General features: G+C 51.4%; 1 protein-coding gene across 1 annotated transcript; it reads left to right on the top strand.

The window, feature by feature from the left end:
* The first annotated feature begins 2,188 nt into the window (after positions 1-2,188).
* Positions 2,189-15,672, top strand: Igfbpl1 (insulin like growth factor binding protein like 1). Its single transcript, XM_038347975.1, has 4 exons — positions 2,189-2,624; positions 11,359-11,468; positions 12,152-12,268; positions 15,523-15,672. Exons 1-4 carry the CDS (start codon positions 2,189-2,191, stop codon positions 15,670-15,672), a joined length of 813 nt encoding a protein of 270 aa, XP_038203903.1.
* Positions 15,673-17,717: the final 2,045 nt, after the last annotated feature.

The following is a 17,717-nucleotide window of genomic DNA, read 5'->3' as shown; positions in this document are numbered from 1 at the left end:
CATTTAAAAGGAATGTAGATCGTATGTAAATGTGCCTCTGTGGAATTGTATATTCCAGCCTGCATTAAGCACACATGAATTTCATAGTGACATCATTCAGCGCCCGCTCCCTTGGCGTCTGCATAAAAAGCAGACAAATTCTGTTCTGTATACGCTTGCCACGGCTGGGTCTTCCTGGTCTGAGGCAGGGTTTGGACTTTGGGAATGATGGTTCGGTCTGAAGGACGTTCAGACCACCCCTTCTGACCTCTGATGCTTGGATTCCTTCCCGATGCTCACCAAGATTCGCCCGCTCTTTCTGGAGCAGTGATGAGCCCTTAGGAGGTACGGAGTCACCAGAAGGTTGTCCCTGAAAGGCAGCGAACAGTTTATCGCTCTTGTTTCCAGACCCTGCTTTGTGGCATGAACACTGTGTTTTCTTCACAGCATTAAACTCCTCTCTGTCTCTGTCTCTCTCCTTTCTCTCAGCAGGATCCACATTCACATGCACATACGACATTACACAGATGTGCATTTTATAATGGCCAGCTCACCAAACAATACATCATAAACATCTTTGCATTTCCGTGAGCTCGCATCTTGTTCATTTCAGCGTCTACCCCCTCCTCTAGTGTCAGATGGGCCACACTTTGCTTAATCGCGGCCTGTCTGTGGGCAATGAGATTGTTTCCAATTTTGTGATGCGGTGACCGACTCTGGGATGAGGTCTTCAAAGGGAGCGATTATTTTCTTAGGTAAGAGTCACAGATGGGATTAGGGGGTCAAGAGGTGTGAATGGGTTAAAAGGCCATTCCAGGTAAAGCTGGCAGTCTCTGGGTTGAGTGGAATCTTAGTGCTGAGAGCTTTCCCAGCATTCTCCTCTTTATGCCTCCCTGTCTTTCCCTTCCTTCCTTCCCCAAGGCACCTGGCCAGCTCTGTTCTATGTGCCTGGCCATATGGTTCTTCTCTGCTCACCACATAAAGCGGCCTCCACAGGACTTCTTTCCAGGACATGGACGCCCCACCCCACCCCCAGAAGACTGAAAACTGGGCAGGAACTAGACTAAGAAAGGAAAACGGGTGCAGCTCATGAGATCTGCAGTAGCTGGTCCCTGGTACTGGGAGGCTCTCTCCATCTCTAGAAGTAATCCAACAGCGCACAAGACAGTGAACTCAGAGTAGTAGATAACAGCTCCTGGGCAGACTGGTTGGTAAGTTCTTTTGTCCCCTGCCCACACATCAGCATCCAGCAATGACAGCGATGAGGTGCTCAGAGTCTGCGTGGGGGCCTGCGTGAATAGCCCACAGCAAGAACCTGTCTTTCAACATACTTTACCAGCTAGGCCATAGGTGCATTGACCCTTGCATAGGGACCCCACTGCAACATTCTTAGTAGGACAGAACACAAGTTGTTACATATTGTGCACAGTATATTTAAATACTGTGCGAAGTGTAACACTCACGACTGGTCCACACAAACTCCGAAATACATCATTGTATCGAATTCAACGCAAGGCCCCTGTCAACCATAAGGTACATGGCTGGATGTAGCACTAAAACACCCGTGAGAGCACACAGCTTTTTCTCCTGTGCTCCCACTGTTTGGACGAGAGACTGAATCTCAGAGATGACAAAAGGTGAGGAACGTGGAATTCTGTAGGCAGAAAAACCCAAGCGCAAAGCCGTGCGTGCAGCACTCTGTCCTTCCGTGTCGGTGGGTGTTTTACATGAGGGGAGTGGGCTATGTGCTCATCCACGCTTGTACTGGCAGAAACAATTCCTGAAAACATACCCAAGAACCTGATCACCTGAGATTAGAGTCGAGAAGGAAAACTAGCCATCTATTTATAAAGTCTGACATCTTAAACTACAGAGTCCCTATATCAAACAAAACTGGAAAGAGGACAAAATAAAATGGGGCGTTCTGGTGGGAGGATCGAGAGTCATAATATTCGGGACTGACGGACAAGTAGTCGTTTGGACCCGGTTGGGTCTCCCCCTGAGTTCAATCGGAGGTGGCAGAGCTGTTCTGGAGACTTCCCTGCAGTTGGGTGCGCGGGTAGGGCCGCGCGGAGCTGGTCCCGGGCCGAGGGGCGCCCCGCGGTGCAGGCCGGGCCAATCAGCAGGCGCGGGGCGGGCGCGGTGGCTTTGCACGCGCCGAGCGCTAAGCGGAGCAGAGGCGCAGCTGCCGTCCGTTCGGGAGCCGGCCATGCCGCGTCTGCCGCTGCTGCTCCTGCTGCTGCCGTCACTGACCCGGAGCCTCGGGCTCCGCGACGCGGGCAGACTACACCCCGAGTGCGGCCCGTGCCGGCTGGATCGCTGCCCCGAGCCCTCGCCCTGCCCAGCGCCTTGGATCGCCGCGCGAGACGAGTGCGGCTGCTGTGCGCGCTGCCTGGGCTCCGAGGGCGCGAGCTGTGGGGGACGGGTGGGCGCACGCTGTGGTCCAGGCCTGGTATGTGCGAGTCGCGCCGCGGAGACGGCGCCCGAGGGCACGGGACTCTGCGTGTGCGCGCAGCGCGGCACGGTCTGCGGCTCCGACGGCCGCTCCTACTCCAGCATCTGCGCGCTACGTCTGCGCGCCCGGCACGCTCCCCGCGTGCACCCTGGCCACCTGCACAAGGCACGCGATGGCCCCTGCGAGTTCGGTGAGTGGGGTTTGACCCCGAAAGACCCAGGCAGATGGGAAAAGCGGGATCCCAATGCTCTAAGGTGTGGGACAAAGAATTTTATTACATAGAAGTGGACACCACTTGGGCCCCACTCTCCCCTCCAGGAGCAATATTTCGCATCTTAATTTCATGTTGGGGAAGAATGGGGCGAAATCTAACACCCTGCCTGCCGCCTTCCCCACTTCATGGAGATTCCAGCCCTAGAGCAAGCAGGAGTGTGGATGCTTAAGAACCTGATATCGCAATTGAAAACGGGATTGGAGTGGGTCCTGGGTCAAGTGCGTTGCTTGAATAGAGAGGAAGGGAAGGTGAGCAGTTCCGGACAGCAGGAGGGCCACATAGGATTGAAGAGTCACCAAGACAGAGAACCAGGATCCTGGGCATCCAGTGAGACCCAGACTAAACAAGGCCCTGGGAGCTTCCGTCAGATGTCAGATGAGTCCTTCGGAAACTTGAGCTCTGAGAAGATAATGGGACCGCAGCGTCTGGCCCAGTCTAGAGTGCAAGTGATTTGAAGTGTCTTGCTTTAAGACACTTAAATGAACAGAAAGCTCTGGGTTGCCAGGGACTTCAAAGCTCAGCACCACACTGCACAGCTCCCTGGTACCCTAACGGATCACTGACTGTCTTGGATAATTTAAAAATAAAAAAAAAAAAAAAAAAAAAAAAAAAAAAAAAAAAAAAAACCCTAAAAACTAAAACATCAGTGTCCAGGAAAAGTTAGCTTATTTTGTCTGTGTGTGAGTTTGACATGGCCAGGAGTTTTCAGAGTACAGCCCATCTATCCTGTCTGGATGATAAGTGTGGTAAGTGTGATGGGTTGGCTGGTCCCCAGGATGCTGTCATGCAGGCTGTACTTCAGGCTTCTCGAGTTTTCTGGCCTGAGCTGGGAGATGAAGTCTAAACCAAATGCCCAAGTTAGTGCTTCAAGAAAAACACCTGGTGGCCCTTTTCCCAGGCCTTAAACATTGCTTGGTATTGTGTTACTCTCTTCTCCCTTCAAACACTCCATAGCAACGTGCTCAGATCCAGGATTCTGGTGGATTGATGGAGACAGGGAAGGAAGTGCACCATCCGGGGAAACATGGCATGTGCTATCCTGTGAGGGATGAAGCAGGCTGGGTTACTCAGAAAAGTCACCATGACTCTTTCCTAGTCCATGCTTCATTGGGGGACAGTGCTGATTGGGAGGTGGGGGTACTCCTGGATAGTTCCTGGCTCCCCTAGTGACATAGAGCCTGGTCTTTTCCCTGTCCAGTCACAAGGGCCCCCGGGGAGGCATTGTTATTCCCTCTCTGCTTGGAATGCTTGTGTCTGCCCTAGACACCAACACAGTCCCGACTTCCCTTCTTGGAGTTCTGTCACTGGCTGCAATCTGCCGCCTCAGCAGTTAGCTCCCAGGCAGTTCCCTTTGTCTGAGACAGGTAACACTAATGGCACACACAGGACACAGAAGAAATGCTGACCAGGCCCCCCAGAGCTTCCCAGTGGTGATGGGCTTCGGTAATTTTTCCCTGGAGGGGCACTCTGTTCTTAGGAGAAAGGCCCCTTCAAGGCACTTAGTGCAAAGCCACCTTTACGCAGAGGAGACCCAGAGACCCAAGACGCAGGGGACTAGTCCAAGATGTCCACGAAAGGCTGCCGCCTCCCAGGTCCCAACCCCTTGTCCAGCACTCTTTCAGGAGTGGACTTGATAATATTAAGTCGGGCAGATGGTGGTTGCTATGGTTACCAGAGTACAGACAGATGGCAGATGGAAAACCCACACCCCTAATTCACTGAAAATTACCAAATGACAAGTAAATGTGCCAGCCCCTCAGCTCTGATCTATGGGCTCCGAGGCTCGCCCTGGGCTCCAGCCTGGAGAATAAAGAGGCCCTCAGAGCCAAAGGGAGCAATTCAGAAGCCAATTTCCAGCACCTCGTTAGTGGCAGACTTTGGCACTCCTGAGCTCAGCTGTCCTTTCCACCAGGGTTTGTGTCACCCACCTCGGACCTGACGGGCCTGATTGTCTTCTACCTGTCACCTCTGTCTTCACAAGCTTGTGTGGTCCCAGCCTCCAGTCTCAGGGAGGCATGGGCTTCTGTACAGGGAGCTGTTTCCACACTCCGGCTACACCTCATCCTGGGCTGCCCTCAAGCCATCTTTAATTCAAGAGACACAGCAGGAGCACTTTTAACAAAGCCCCAGGGGACCCCCTTTGAAAGGAAACAGACAGTTTTACTTCAGTATTGGTGACAGTCGCTCCTGCTCAGCTCCTCCCAGGCGTCATCGGCACCCAGGCACTTCCACTTTAATGGAGTGAGAGTGCGTACATATTGATTAGCCCCTTCCCAGTGGAGACCAGTGATGCCCCCACGGGACAGTGGTGGCAAACGGTGTTTGGATCTAGATGATGCCCTTCCCAGAAGCCTTTGCTCAGAATTGCCCACTGCCTAATATTGAGAGCATCCTTTGAGCCCTGTACATTGAAGACCTATGTGTGACTGTTTTATTGTTAGACATTGTTTTTGCATGCATTGCTGTCCTTGATTTTTGCAGTCACTGGAGAGAGCAGGGAGGTCTTAACCTAACCCCTTAACACAATGACCCTCAGTCTTCCTAATGCCGCAACCTTTTAATACAGTTCCTCATGTTGTGGTGACTCCCAAACCATAAAATTATTTTCATTGCTACTTCATAACTGTAGTTTTGCTACTGTTATGAATCGTAATGTAAATATCTGTGTTGTCCGATGGTCTTTGGTGACCTCTATGAAAGGGTTATTCGACCTCCAGCAGGTCTCAACAGACAGGTTGAGAACCACTGCCTTAATAAAAGGGAACATTGAGACACACCAAAAGGGATTTCTTGAAGCTAGATGGCCGGCCCCAGCTGAGGCAGGGCCCCAGGTCAGTCTGCCTAGTTCTTGGCAGATTGCTGCTGTCCATCTCCGGCCTGTAGGGCTTTGGGCCCCAGCAGCTTCTCCGAGAGAGCTTGAGCTCCAGAATCTCAGAGAATTCACCTTGGTTGGAATTCCTCCTCCATGTACAAGCCCGAGGTACTTGTTACCAGGTAACCAGAGGAGGCGGTGAATGCCACTTTGTGAGAGGGACAAAGGAAGGGGCCTCGTGTTCCAAAGCCTTTCATGAATGCCGAGGGAGGGGATTTGAGTCGCAGGCTGCAGGCAGTGGGATTAAGCTGGGGCTCCTTCCACATCCAACCGTGATTATAAGCATAAATTATCAAGCCTGTTTGGCACGTTGATCATTAAATTTTTTGCTTGTGCGTCTCTTAATACGAGCAGATAGGGTCCTGGGGGACGACTCGGGCTATTCTTGCTTTCCACGACACCATTAACTTAAATCTCTGCGGCATGTAGGATGATCTTTCATTTCAGCCACCAAGGACCTATCTAATGGAAGGGGTAGGGAGGCAAATCACTACATGTAGTGATAATAAGGCAAGTCCTTTCATCTGGGCAGACCCACACAGCGGACACAGATACCGTCATTAGGTTCCCGCATGCCAGGGTGTGGGGCAGTGTTGTCCTCTTCCCGAGCAGACAATGGTTCGCAACCCGCCTCGCACTTGGACTCCCAGGTGGCCGAGTCTCTCTGGCACTGTTTTGCCTATGAGAGGTCCTACCTCCTCCCACCACACACAACTGAGTGGCTGTGACCTGCTGTCTAGCCCTGGGATGGATGGAGCTGTGCCACCCTGGATGTCCTGGCTGCTGCGAGCATGAGAAGGAAGCAAGTACTGAGCCGGGAAGAGTTAGAGAGATGGAACTTACCCACTTAGAAGCCTGGACTGGCCTGGAGCCACTGGCCTCCCTGAAAAGACACTTTATTCCAGTCAAAGGTAGACAGGAAGGAAAACACTGCTCCTTCCAGGATGATGGCAACACTCACATCCCGGAGGTGAGAAGTTATGTCCTGGGCTCTTTGAAGATCGCTGCCATCCAGCTCCAGCCTGAAGGGTGTTGAATTATTACAGTTTTTCTGAGTTCTGGAGACCCTCAGGGTTGAGGGTTATAGCCTGTGGTACCACCAGATAGGACCTGTCACTAGAGGTCAGTAGAGGGCTGCAAGCAAAAAGAAAGGTCTGTTCTGATTAGCATGGGCTACTACTGTGTCTCTGGGTCCCTCCTTAGGACACCGTGTAAGGTTGCAATGGGCCCACAAGTGTTCCTCATTTCAGCCTGTGGAGGGCAGGCAGCAGGTATGTCGTGGCTTAAATATGAAGTTTTCCTGGAAGATTTGTGTATTAAAATAAAGCTTTAGTCCCCATCTGCGGCTCCCCTGGGAGTGATGGAGTCTTTGGGAGGTGGGGCCTAACTAGAGGAAGTAACTGGGATCCATGGCTTAGGGGAAATCTTGTCCCAAGAACCATCTCTATTCCTTCCTCTGCTTCCTGGCAGCCATTAGACGAACAGCTTTCTTCCATTCTGCCCTTCCACCATAATGTCTCTGTCTTGCCACAGACCTAATGGGAAGAGTGCCAGACAGCCATGGCCTGACTCAGGTTCCAAGGAGGATGGGCACCTGTGTCTATTCTGCCAGCTGAGACTAAAGCATGGCACTGAACACTCAGCATAGACAGAACTTTACGTGGGTTTCCTTCAGTCCTGCCCACCATACCGTCCTTCTTGCCTCTGGGAGTCACTGGCAACCCTGCTATCACACATAAGTAGTGTGCGGGCCAGAGTTGCCCTGCTAGTGTTATGGGCGGTCCCTCATGGGCATTGCTGGGAGGTGATGTGTGGATAATAGAGACCAAATAATGCCTGAGACTACCACTTCATGACAGCTGGCAAGGCTGGCCAGTGACTGGCCCCGAAGAACCTGGACTTAAGGAAAGCAAACCATTCCCGGAACTCTCAAGGAGAGTGGCCCACTGCCTAAATGGCAGAGTGTGGTCCATGCTGACATTTCATCACCATGAATACCGCCAGTGACTATGACAGAAAGGCTCTGGCTTGACTCCTGGTCCTGGGGTTCCAGTCCAGAATCCACAGCCCCATTTCTCTCTTAGCCCCTGGCGAGAACAGCACAACACAGCAGGAATGTGTGATGGAGCACACTGCTCCCCTCCCAAGGCAGGAGGCAGAAGAGAGAAGGCGCTAGAACCCTACAGTCCCTTCTGAGACCGTACTTAGGGTGATCTGAAGACCTCTTGCTGGGCTTCACTTCTTGAATGGACAGCCCCACAACCACGACCACCCTCACCACCACCACCCCATCACCCCACCACCAACACCACCACCACCACCACCATCATCACCTCCACACCCCACCACCACGACCACCATTGTCATCACCACCATCACCACCACCTCCACAACCCACCACCACCATCACCACCACCACCCCATCACTCCACCACCAACACCACCACGACCACCATTGTCATCACCATCATCACTACCACCACCACCATCACCACCACCCAATCACCCCACCACCAACACCACCACATCCACAACCCACCACCACCACCATCATCACCACCACCACCACAACAACACTAGGAACTCAGTCTCCAACAAATGAACTTTAGAGGTCACTTATCCACCCATCTGAGGATCTGAGACTTTGGTTCATCATTCAATTCCTGTGTGATCAGTCCTCACTGAAACACTGGTAGCCAGCCCCTCATGAGCTTTCCAATTACACAACACTTCACGGTAGTGCCTCAACCCACGGCTGTGCCCTGTGTAGTTCTCCCTGGGAGCTGGTGCCTGGATCCTCTCTGGTGGGTTGGCTCTGGATCCTGGCCTTGTCACAGCTTGTGACTTTCTGACTCTACCCTGTAAGCCATGAGGCCTCCCAGCAAAACACTATGCCTGGGACCCCTTGACACGATCTCTTAAGAGCTGCCCTCCTCTTCTAGAATGGAACCCACCAAAATAACAGTTGTCTCCGTTTCAAAGCTAGTATGGAACTGTATGGAACCAGGGGAGGGGAGGCGGGGAATTTGAGCCCCTGTTCCTCTAGGCTCTTCGCCTTTCTAAGCCTGAGCTCCCGGCTGTAAAATGGGAGGTAAAACACCAACTTCCGGGGCTGGTGTGGGGATGCAGGAGAGTCCTCTGGGGGGGAAGACAAGATGGTGTAACAGCACTGAGGTGGGGTTTGACCTCTATAATCAGAAAGAGGAATCACACCCCCCACCAATGAGGTTGGGCTAGCTCTGTGCAGCTCCCCCTTCTGGCATCCAATAGGACTGCTGGAGAGGAAGGCGTGAACAGCTGTACTATTACCGCAAGTGTTATTGATTGTGCAGAGCTGTTACAGCTAAGAATGCAAATTTAATGCCAGATAAATCCAAATTAAAAGAAGATGACTGACAGCAGGGGCCTGAGGAGATCTTACAAGGCCACAGAACCGCTCTGTCTCCAACGGTGACTTCCCAGCCCTCTGCATCAGTCCAGCGGGGATCTGCGCACCGGAATGAGTTGTGTGCAGCATGCGAATTTACAGATAAATAAATGCATTGGGAAAGGTCGCTTTAACGCTGAAAGCGGGGCGGGGGGGGGGGGGTGCGGCTCTTTTGTAAAAGAAATGGTGCTTCCTGCCGTGAAAGCGGTGGCAAAGGCAGCTTTCCCTAGACAGTCCTTCTTAATTGTAGTTATTGAAGGAGAGGGAACGGGGACTCTCGAGGAGCGCGCAGGAAATGTGATTTACTGGTTTATTCATTTAGACCTGAAAGGGAGTGATGAAGTCTCATTTAAAATGTATGACTTGACTTGAAGGGAAGTGAGACACGTTGACGGAGCGTCCCTCTGGAACCTATTGAAGGCTCTGGAATTGGGCGGTGTGGCTGTCCCACGGCCCTTTGGGGACAGGCTTGTGGGTGGAAGCGCCTGTGTGGCTGTGAGGAGGTGCTGGCAGGAGGATGTGAATAAATTAGCCCCTCTTTGTTGTGGCAGATGGGGCTTCTGCCAGGCAGCCCCTGTGACCGCAGGGCACATTGCAAGTTTGGGGCCTCTCTTCAGTGGAGCACTGGCTGCAATCTTGGCTGTGGGTTTAGACACCGCCTTGGAGAGCAGTCGTGTGGGCAGAGCTGAAAGCGTGGGCTGTTTGCAAGGATAGGTGGCCTGGCGTGGGCATGGCAGCCTGTGCTCACTGGAGGACCACTATGCCAAGGACTCCAGCGCTGGCATCGTCGGTGGTGAGGACAGAGGAAGGAAGCATCTCCTACGAACGTGAACTTGATCAGAGAGCCCTCCAAGGGCCTGGCTCTGTAGGTAGTGAGCTCTCCATCCCTGGAGGTGTGCAAATACTCAGGCGCTGGCTTGACAAGGTCTGCCCTCGCCGTGTCTGGAGGGGCTATACCAGTCTCCTTTCAGTGTTGGATTGGTAGTTAAGAGCTGGTCTTCCAGAGGACCGGGTTTGATCCCTAGCACGCACAGGGCGGCCCACGCCATCTGTCACCCCTGCATCCTTCACCGTGACCGACCTTGTCCCTTTCCCTTTGTTCTCTTATCTAATGGTAGCCACATCCCAGTGGGCACAGGCCCTGCCATACCGTTTGGTTCGCTGACTCCAGAACGGTGGCATTCCTCTTTCGTGTGCCGTGTTTTCTCCACTTAGTGATCTTTCTGCCACCTCTGCCCCTGGCTCTCTCTCACATGTCAGTCCACTGCAGCAATTGCTCTCTCCTTCCATGGCTGGTTCACTCCACGGCCCAGGGAAGCAAGGGTCTCCTCAAGTCAGTAGAGAAGAAGCAAGAGCTGACAGCCTTCTCTTGGCCAGGCCTTGGCCTTGCCAGACTTCATGGCTGGGCTTGCTGTCTTGCTGGTGAGACCAGGTAGAGAGTCCTGGACCCCCAAGGCCAGCTGGGATGCAGCTGGTCAAATATGAACAGAACCCTTGTTTAGGACTTGACTATGTGGTGAGGCCTGCAGGATTCGTAAGAAATCCCCCTGTTGGAGTTGGGGAAGAATAGGGGCAATATGACCTGTGCACAGGAAAGGTCAGAGCATCAAGGTATCTCAAGATGAGACTTGATGCCAGCTGAAGAGATCCCTGGTATGTTAAGAAGCTAGGTGTGAAGGGTGAGCTAAGGGTCTAAGCTGTGTTGCAGGCTCTCAGGTCCTCTTAAAGAAACAAAACCCCAAGTCTCTCTTCTCTGAGCCCCCTGTACACGGAGGCAGAAAAGCTTCTCTGCCCTTGGTAACTTGACTTGACACTATCCCTAACCCTCAGGGTTCTTAAGCCTTCCCTTGCAGGACCTGAGAAATCCCTATGTGATCCTAAGTAAAGTAAGCACGCAGAAAAGCACCAAATATTTATTGATAATAAATCATCAAGAAATATACTTTAAAACAGTTCTTTAGTGTGTGTGTAATTTTTACCAATCATTGAAGCTAAGAGCAAGGTTGCACCCGAAGGCGATGGATGCGTTTGTTTATCTTCATGTAAAGAATTCAATCTTGGGAGCTGGTGAGACGGCTCAGTGTTAAGAGCTACGTAACCAGAGTAAATAAGCAGATGGTAGCTGAGGTGTTGGGGGGACTCGGGGAGAGGGCGTGTTGAGACCTAAACTCTACCACTGACCACTGGACATCTGGACACATTTTCCCCCTGTAGGCCGGCTTGCAGATCCTAGGCCTAAGAGTACGAGCTGCCGCTCCCTCCTCGAAGGGCTTCCTGTGAGCCCTCAGAGCCCAGGGTTGGGCTCCTGACTGACAGAGTAAAGGGCTGTTCCTTTCTTTGTCTTCTCCCAGCTCCTGTGGTCCTTATGCCCCCTCGAGATGTTCACAATGTCACTGGGGCTCAAGTGTTCCTTTCCTGTGAGGTGAAGGCTGTGCCCACCCCGGTCATCACCTGGAAGAAGGTAATTTTCTCCAAGCGTGTCTAAACTTGTCTGTGTGCTTGTGCCCATGGGTTGTGAACGTGGGAGAGAAGACCAGAGACAGAAGGAGCCGGGGGTGGTAACAGTTTTTCCTTAGGTGTGTTTATATGTGGGCCGAAGGATTAACAAAGACACTCCAGCTCTGTGCCACCAAGCTGCCACCCCAGAGCTCTCTCCAAAGGAGTGGGTAGCTTTCTTTCCCATGCCATTTGTTCATTTGGTCGCTTCGGTGCTTAGAAAGCTCTGCTAGCTGGCGAACTCTCAGCTGCTGGGTCCTTAGACAACAGATTGGTAACAGAGACCCAATCCCGTCCTGATTGATAACAGAGACCCAATCCTGTCCTGAACACTGACAGTTGGTTCTGAGAGACTGGCAAAGGTCACAACTTTACTTGGTCCCTTCCCCCAACAGCCCTGATGAGGGCTGTGAAATTCACAGCTGTTCCCACCCTCCTCTACCCTTTGGCAACCTCAATGTCCAGCAGGCGGCGCTGTCCGAATAGACCGTATTTAATCAAGGAAGCCTGAGTTATTTGCCTAAGAATGACAGGCATTTTGATTTCTGCAATGGAGTCCAGGGAGGTTGCAGATGGCCAGAGGCCTGTGGGGTCAGCCTGGCTCAGAATTATTTTTTAAACTGTGTATGCTTTCTCTGCCTCGTATAGGTCGTGGGTTCTCCTGAGGGCACTGAGGAGTTGGAGGAGTTGCCCGGAGATCATGTCAATATAGCTGTCCAGGTGCGTGGGGGCCCTTCTGACCATGAGACCACATCCTGGATTTTGGTGAGTGTTTTGGATTATTGGATATTATTCAGGTGGATGTTCCATCCCAAGCCCCCTCCCCTGGGAGTTGCCTTAGTCTGGACTCCATCTCCGAGAAAGCCAGCCAAACAATGACCCCTCCCCAGAGATGCTCAAGACCACGCCCACAGGGTATTTAAATTGCCCCGCCTGTCCCGACCCCAGAGAACAAACCTGTGATTTTCTGGTCTTCCTTCCCCAGCTCCTCTCTGCGGGGCTGGAAAGCCTTCTGGGAGCGTTTGTATCCATTAAACCTCGGCTTTTTCTAATTCGGTCTGATGATTCGAATTATTACATCGGCGGAGAAGTTTATCAGGGTTCAGAAACTCTTCAGATAGTATCAGCTCAGCCCTTGTCTTCCCGTGACACGCTACACTTTTAAAACTGTTCCCTACTCTTTCCTTTTGGCTTTGCTGGGGATTGAACCCAGGACCTCACTTCAAATTCTTATTTTGAAGGCTGGTAAGATGGCTTGGTGGGTAAAGGTGCTTGACCTGAGTTCAATCCCCAGGACCCACATGGAGGATGGAGAGACCTGACTCTGCAAGCTGTCCTCTGATTGCCATACGTGTGTGTGTGTGTGTGTGTGTGTGTGTGTGTGTGTGTATGCATATACACAAAATAAATAAGTGTAATTTTTAAACATTTAAAATGTTATTTTGAGACAAGGTCTCACTATGTTGCCCAGGCTGACCACAAATTCTTGAACCCATTGCTCCAGCCCACAGAGTAACTGTTGTGTGCCACCAGATCCACCTTGCCCCTGTCTATGTCCCAGTGGACCCTCTGGAGTAGGCAGGGCAGGTTAGATAGCTCCCAAGAGTGTAAGTATCTTAGTTAGGGTCTTTATTACTGTGAAGAGACACCTTGACCAAGGCAACTCTTATCAATGAAAACATTTAATTGGGGTGGCTCACTTAGAGTTCAGAGGTTCAGTCCATTATCATCATGGTGGGGATCATGGCAGCGTTTAGACTGACGTGGAGAAAAGCTGAGAATTCTACATCTTGCAGGCAACAGGAGGTCGACTGAGCCACTGGACAGTATCCTGAGCATAGGAAACCTCAAAGCTCTCCCCTACAGTGACACGCTTCCTCCAGCAAGGCCATGACCCACTCCAACAAAGCCATACCTCCTAATAGTGCCACTCCCTATGAGCTTATGGGAGCCAGTTGCATTCAAACCACCACAATAAATTACCTGCTGCAGTGGCCCCCAAAATGTCCCAGTGCCCAGCTGTGAATGGGCTGTTCCATGTGGCAAGGGGGCGGGGCTTTAAGGCTTTTAGATGAGATTGCCCAGGGAGATTCGCAGGTAAGTCACATGCATTAGGGTCTTAAGAAACTTAATGGATTACCCAGGCCAGACTAGTTTAAAGGTGAGTCTATATGAGGGAGAAGGAGGCAGAAGTTTGGCAGATGCTCCCACTGTTACTGAACTGACAGTGGAGGATGGTGCCTTAACTGTGCCGGTATCCCCTGGAAGCTGGCCAAGGCAAGAAAGCACACTGTCCCCTCAAGGTTTAGGGATGCTGAACATACCCTGATGTGAGCATGCTGGACCCACACTGAAGGTGATAAATTTATGTTGTATCAAACTGCTAAACTTGGGACTACTTGTTACAACAACCATGAGAGACTAATGCACCTGCTTAAGGCCACAGGTAGAGAAGGAACCGGAGCCCCTGCAGGGCATTGTTAACCAGGCTCAAAACATTTTTGCTAAAATAAGGGAATGTCATTTATTTAAAAAAAAAATCACACCAATGGGAGCAAGGTTGAGGTTGGACAGTCACTGTTGCTTTCTTAGCCTTAGCTTCTTGTGACCTAACAGCCTCTGGCATACCTGTGAGCCTCTATAAAATGAGATCAATAACACCTACCCTTCTCCCCTGTGTTGCGTGACAAAACTTTTCCTGGGGAGATTCTACACACACACACACACACACACACACACACACACACACACACACACACACCCCAGATAGGGATTCCCATAACAGACTAAAGTATGGATACCATCAAAGTCCAGTTTGGTGAATGGTGAACCAATGAATTTTATTAGGGTTACTAATAGGAACTAACTCAAAACAGCTGCACCACCAAGCCCACCCTCACAGACCTGGGAACCTGGTCACACTGCACAACCTGCAGGCAGCTCAGGGGGGTTTTGCTTCTTCCAGGCAGCTAGCCTGGTCCAAGGGCCTTTGCAGCTCAGCTTCTTTCCATCTGAGGGGGACTCTCCTCTTTCAATGCCTACTCTGGCAGGGAGGAGCCTAGTGAATCTGGTCGGTTTCAGGGACTTCCTGATACTCTTGTCTACCTTCCTGTTTAAGGAGCTTCACTGCAGGGTGGAATGTTTCAGTCTCCACGGAAACTCATACACGACACCCTCACACCCTCGCTGGTGTGAGTTCAATGATACTGTGTGTCTGACTGCCCGACCATGTAATGGTTTGTGGTAGGTAGAGCTGTTGCTACAGGAGAAGCCAAAAGAGCCGGGAGTGGGTGTGTACGTGGTGGTGAACTCCAGCAAGCTCTCAGGGGACATCTGCCGGTTTCCACCAGTTCTGGGTGAGGCACTGGGAACACAGCAGAGTGTGTATGGCCTTTTCCAATCAAGCATTTCTCTCTTTTTTTATGTGTGGAAAAAGTTGAGAACAAGGTCTCTTGATGGTTTCTTGTAAAGGCTGCCCCAAAAAGAACCCTTGGCAGTCTTCTCTGGTGGGTAGATGTTTGTCCTTAAGATTTATGCATTTTTTTCCCTCAAAGTCAGCCCTTGTCACCTTTAGTGAAAGGCCAGGCAGCTTACAATAAAGGCTGAGAATACAGAGAAGCCACCGAAACTAAGAGCCACAGCAAGGAGCAGGCCCTTCAGGAGGGTCCCTAAGGAGGCAGAGTCCGATTCTGAAAAGCAACAACCGAGCAGCTCTGTCATTGTGAACTGTGTGCAGGCTGGGGCGTGACTCAGTTGGGGGGGGAGGGTGTGTGCTTGCTTAGCACACAGGAGGCCCTGCGGTGGTTTGCCAGCACCGTGGAAATCCTGTGTGGTAGCACAGGTCTCTCATTCTGGCACGCTGGAAGTGAAAACCGGAAGATCAGGAGTTCAGGGTCCTCCTCAGCCACATAGTGAGTCCGAGAACCTTGCCTGAAGAGAAAGAGCGCTGAATAAGGCCGTCCGTCTTGACTGTGATGTGGGCCACGCGCAGTCGTATAACCTGTCTGTTGTATTCCTAGATCAACCCTCTGAGGAAGGAAGACGAGGGAGTCTACCACTGTCACGCGACCAATGCTATTGGCGAGGCCCAGTCCCACGGCACCGTGACAGTCCTCGATCTGAGCAGATACAAAAGCCTCCGCTCCCCAGTTCCAGCTGACCTCCTGTGAGGAACACGGTACACAGCCCTCGTCATTTCTGTCTCCCTCCCAGTAGCATGAGAGATGCAACTGCTGCTCCACTGATTTCTCAATGAAAACCAGGTTGGAGCAGCAGCCTCAGGGCGGGTCATGTCCATCCTTATGGCAGACAGATGAGCAGGAGCTGAGTACGTAGTCACATCAAGTTTCTGCAAGTTTCTGCTCCAAAGTGATGTCATATTTGTGGATGGATCTTTGGCCATGGCAAGTCACACAACTGTGCTAGGAGGATGAAGTGGGACACACACACACACACCACACACACACACACACTCACCAGAGCCAAGGGGCAGCCTGATCCTCTCACAGGTATGGGAGTTGCCGTCATGAACAGATAACACTGTCAAGACTGACCAGCAAGGTCTAATACTGTGGAGACCACAAGAGGACATTGGGTCCCCTGGAACTGAAGTTACAGATGGTTGTAAGCTGCCATGTGGGTGCTGGGACCTGAATCCAGGTCTCCTGCAAGAACAGCCAGTGCACATAGCTGCCGAGCCATCTGGAATAGACATTCTTAAAAACAGAAGGATTTTGCTGTGGTTCTAACCCCTTGCTCCTTTTGACTGCTTTCGTTGGACTGCCTTCTGTCAGTTCTGTAGGGTGTGTGGAGAAATGACAACCATCACCACCATTCGGGGAGTGCCATGGGCATATGAGACACGAGAGTCTTTACACTGGGGAGATTGAAGGAAAGATGTCACCGAGGAAGTGGCACTGGGATTGAAGGACAGGTATCTGTAGGCCGTCAGAGATCCTAGGAACAGAGAGAAAAACATGGAAGTGTAAACCCATAGGACTTCAGCAAGGCTGGGAAATCAGATCTTACAAGTTGTATTCCTAATACTCAAGTTTCCTATTACGTATGATACACATGAGGATATGGGTTGTTTTATATCATTTATAATAACGTGGTTTACATCCATGTCTTGAGCTCCCTCTACAGCAGGCAGGCACTGTTGGCCAGCTCTTGGTTATTGCCTCCTGGAATGAAATGCTTACAACCACCGTACAGCCATCTCGGAGCTTCTTAGGGCTTGAGACGTCCTTGCTTATAAGCTGGAGTCTGCTTCCCTGGAATTTCTGGCCTTTGGTCTTAAATATTCTCACTGCTCCAGGATTGCCCTGCACCCCATCAGCCCTGGCTTCATCCCTCAGTGAGGAGGGCTTTGGACCCCAGCATCACGCCCTCCACCTCGCATGTAACACACAGATCATTACAACAGAGCAAGCTTCTGCCTCTAATGCCCCCCCTTTCCTTCCCAGACTTCTGGAGACACCGGTCACAACATGATGACGACATCAAGGAGTGGATCATTTTGCTCTGTGAAAATCCGGGGAGACTGCCTGTCGATGACTGCTTTTTTGTATGTTTTTTAAGAAAGGAATGCACACTAGATTCTTACACAGATGTAGTTTTTAGCAGGGCAGACCCTGGGGAGACACATGCATGTAGCTTTTTTATATTTTGGGGGGATGAATTGTTCTAGAACAATTCCTTTTTTAACTCTTTCTGCCCCAGGATGGGTCGCACACTGTGTGTTTGTAATTCTAAAGGGCTCAAAACAAGACATGTGCTGACCGACTTGTGACTTGGTGTCTGTGACTTAGTGGGTGATCTGTGACTGTGTGTCATGAGGGAAGGGGGTCCCTTGCCCTGTCCGAGGTGACTGGGCTGTGGTTTCCACCTGTGACCGCAGCTTTGGACTGAAAACTCCTTGAGCTCCCTGTGGCCCTACCCTCTTTGAGTGACGTGGCCCTAGGAGTAGGGCCTGGGCCTTCTTTTCAAAGTCGTCACTTCATTCCTGGCATGTGCCGCTCGGTGGCTCTTCTGCTTCTCCTTCTCCCCATTGTGAGGAGATTTAGCTGTAGGTAGGACCCTCTGCCTGACTCAGGAGCTGCTTGAGCAAGCCGCACACATGTTAAACCAGTATTCTCCCAGCAGGCAGACAGCAGACACCTGACTTCTGCTTGGCACACTGAAGAAAAGAAACTGGGTGGCATCTGTAGGTGGC

This window comes from Arvicola amphibius, chromosome 11 (genome assembly GCF_903992535.2).
Source record: "Arvicola amphibius chromosome 11, mArvAmp1.2, whole genome shotgun sequence".
Taxonomy (NCBI): Eukaryota; Metazoa; Chordata; class Mammalia; order Rodentia; family Cricetidae; genus Arvicola; species Arvicola amphibius.
The sequence above is the reverse complement of the archived record's forward strand: the minus strand, read 5'-3'. Positions and strand labels throughout refer to the sequence as shown.

Bases quoted from the DNA above. Each gene is read 5' to 3' on its own strand.
- Igfbpl1 (XM_038347975.1), top strand. From the start codon at position 2,189: ATGCCGCGTCTGCCGCTGCTGCTCCTGCTGCTGCCGTCACTGACCCGG. The intron at 2,625-11,358 runs GTGAGTGGGGTT...GTCTTCTCCCAG, and splicing joins CGATGGCCCCTGCGAGTTCG to CTCCTGTGGTCCTTATGCCC. The intron at 12,269-15,522 runs GTGAGTGTTTTG...TTGTATTCCTAG, and splicing joins AGACCACATCCTGGATTTTG to ATCAACCCTCTGAGGAAGGA.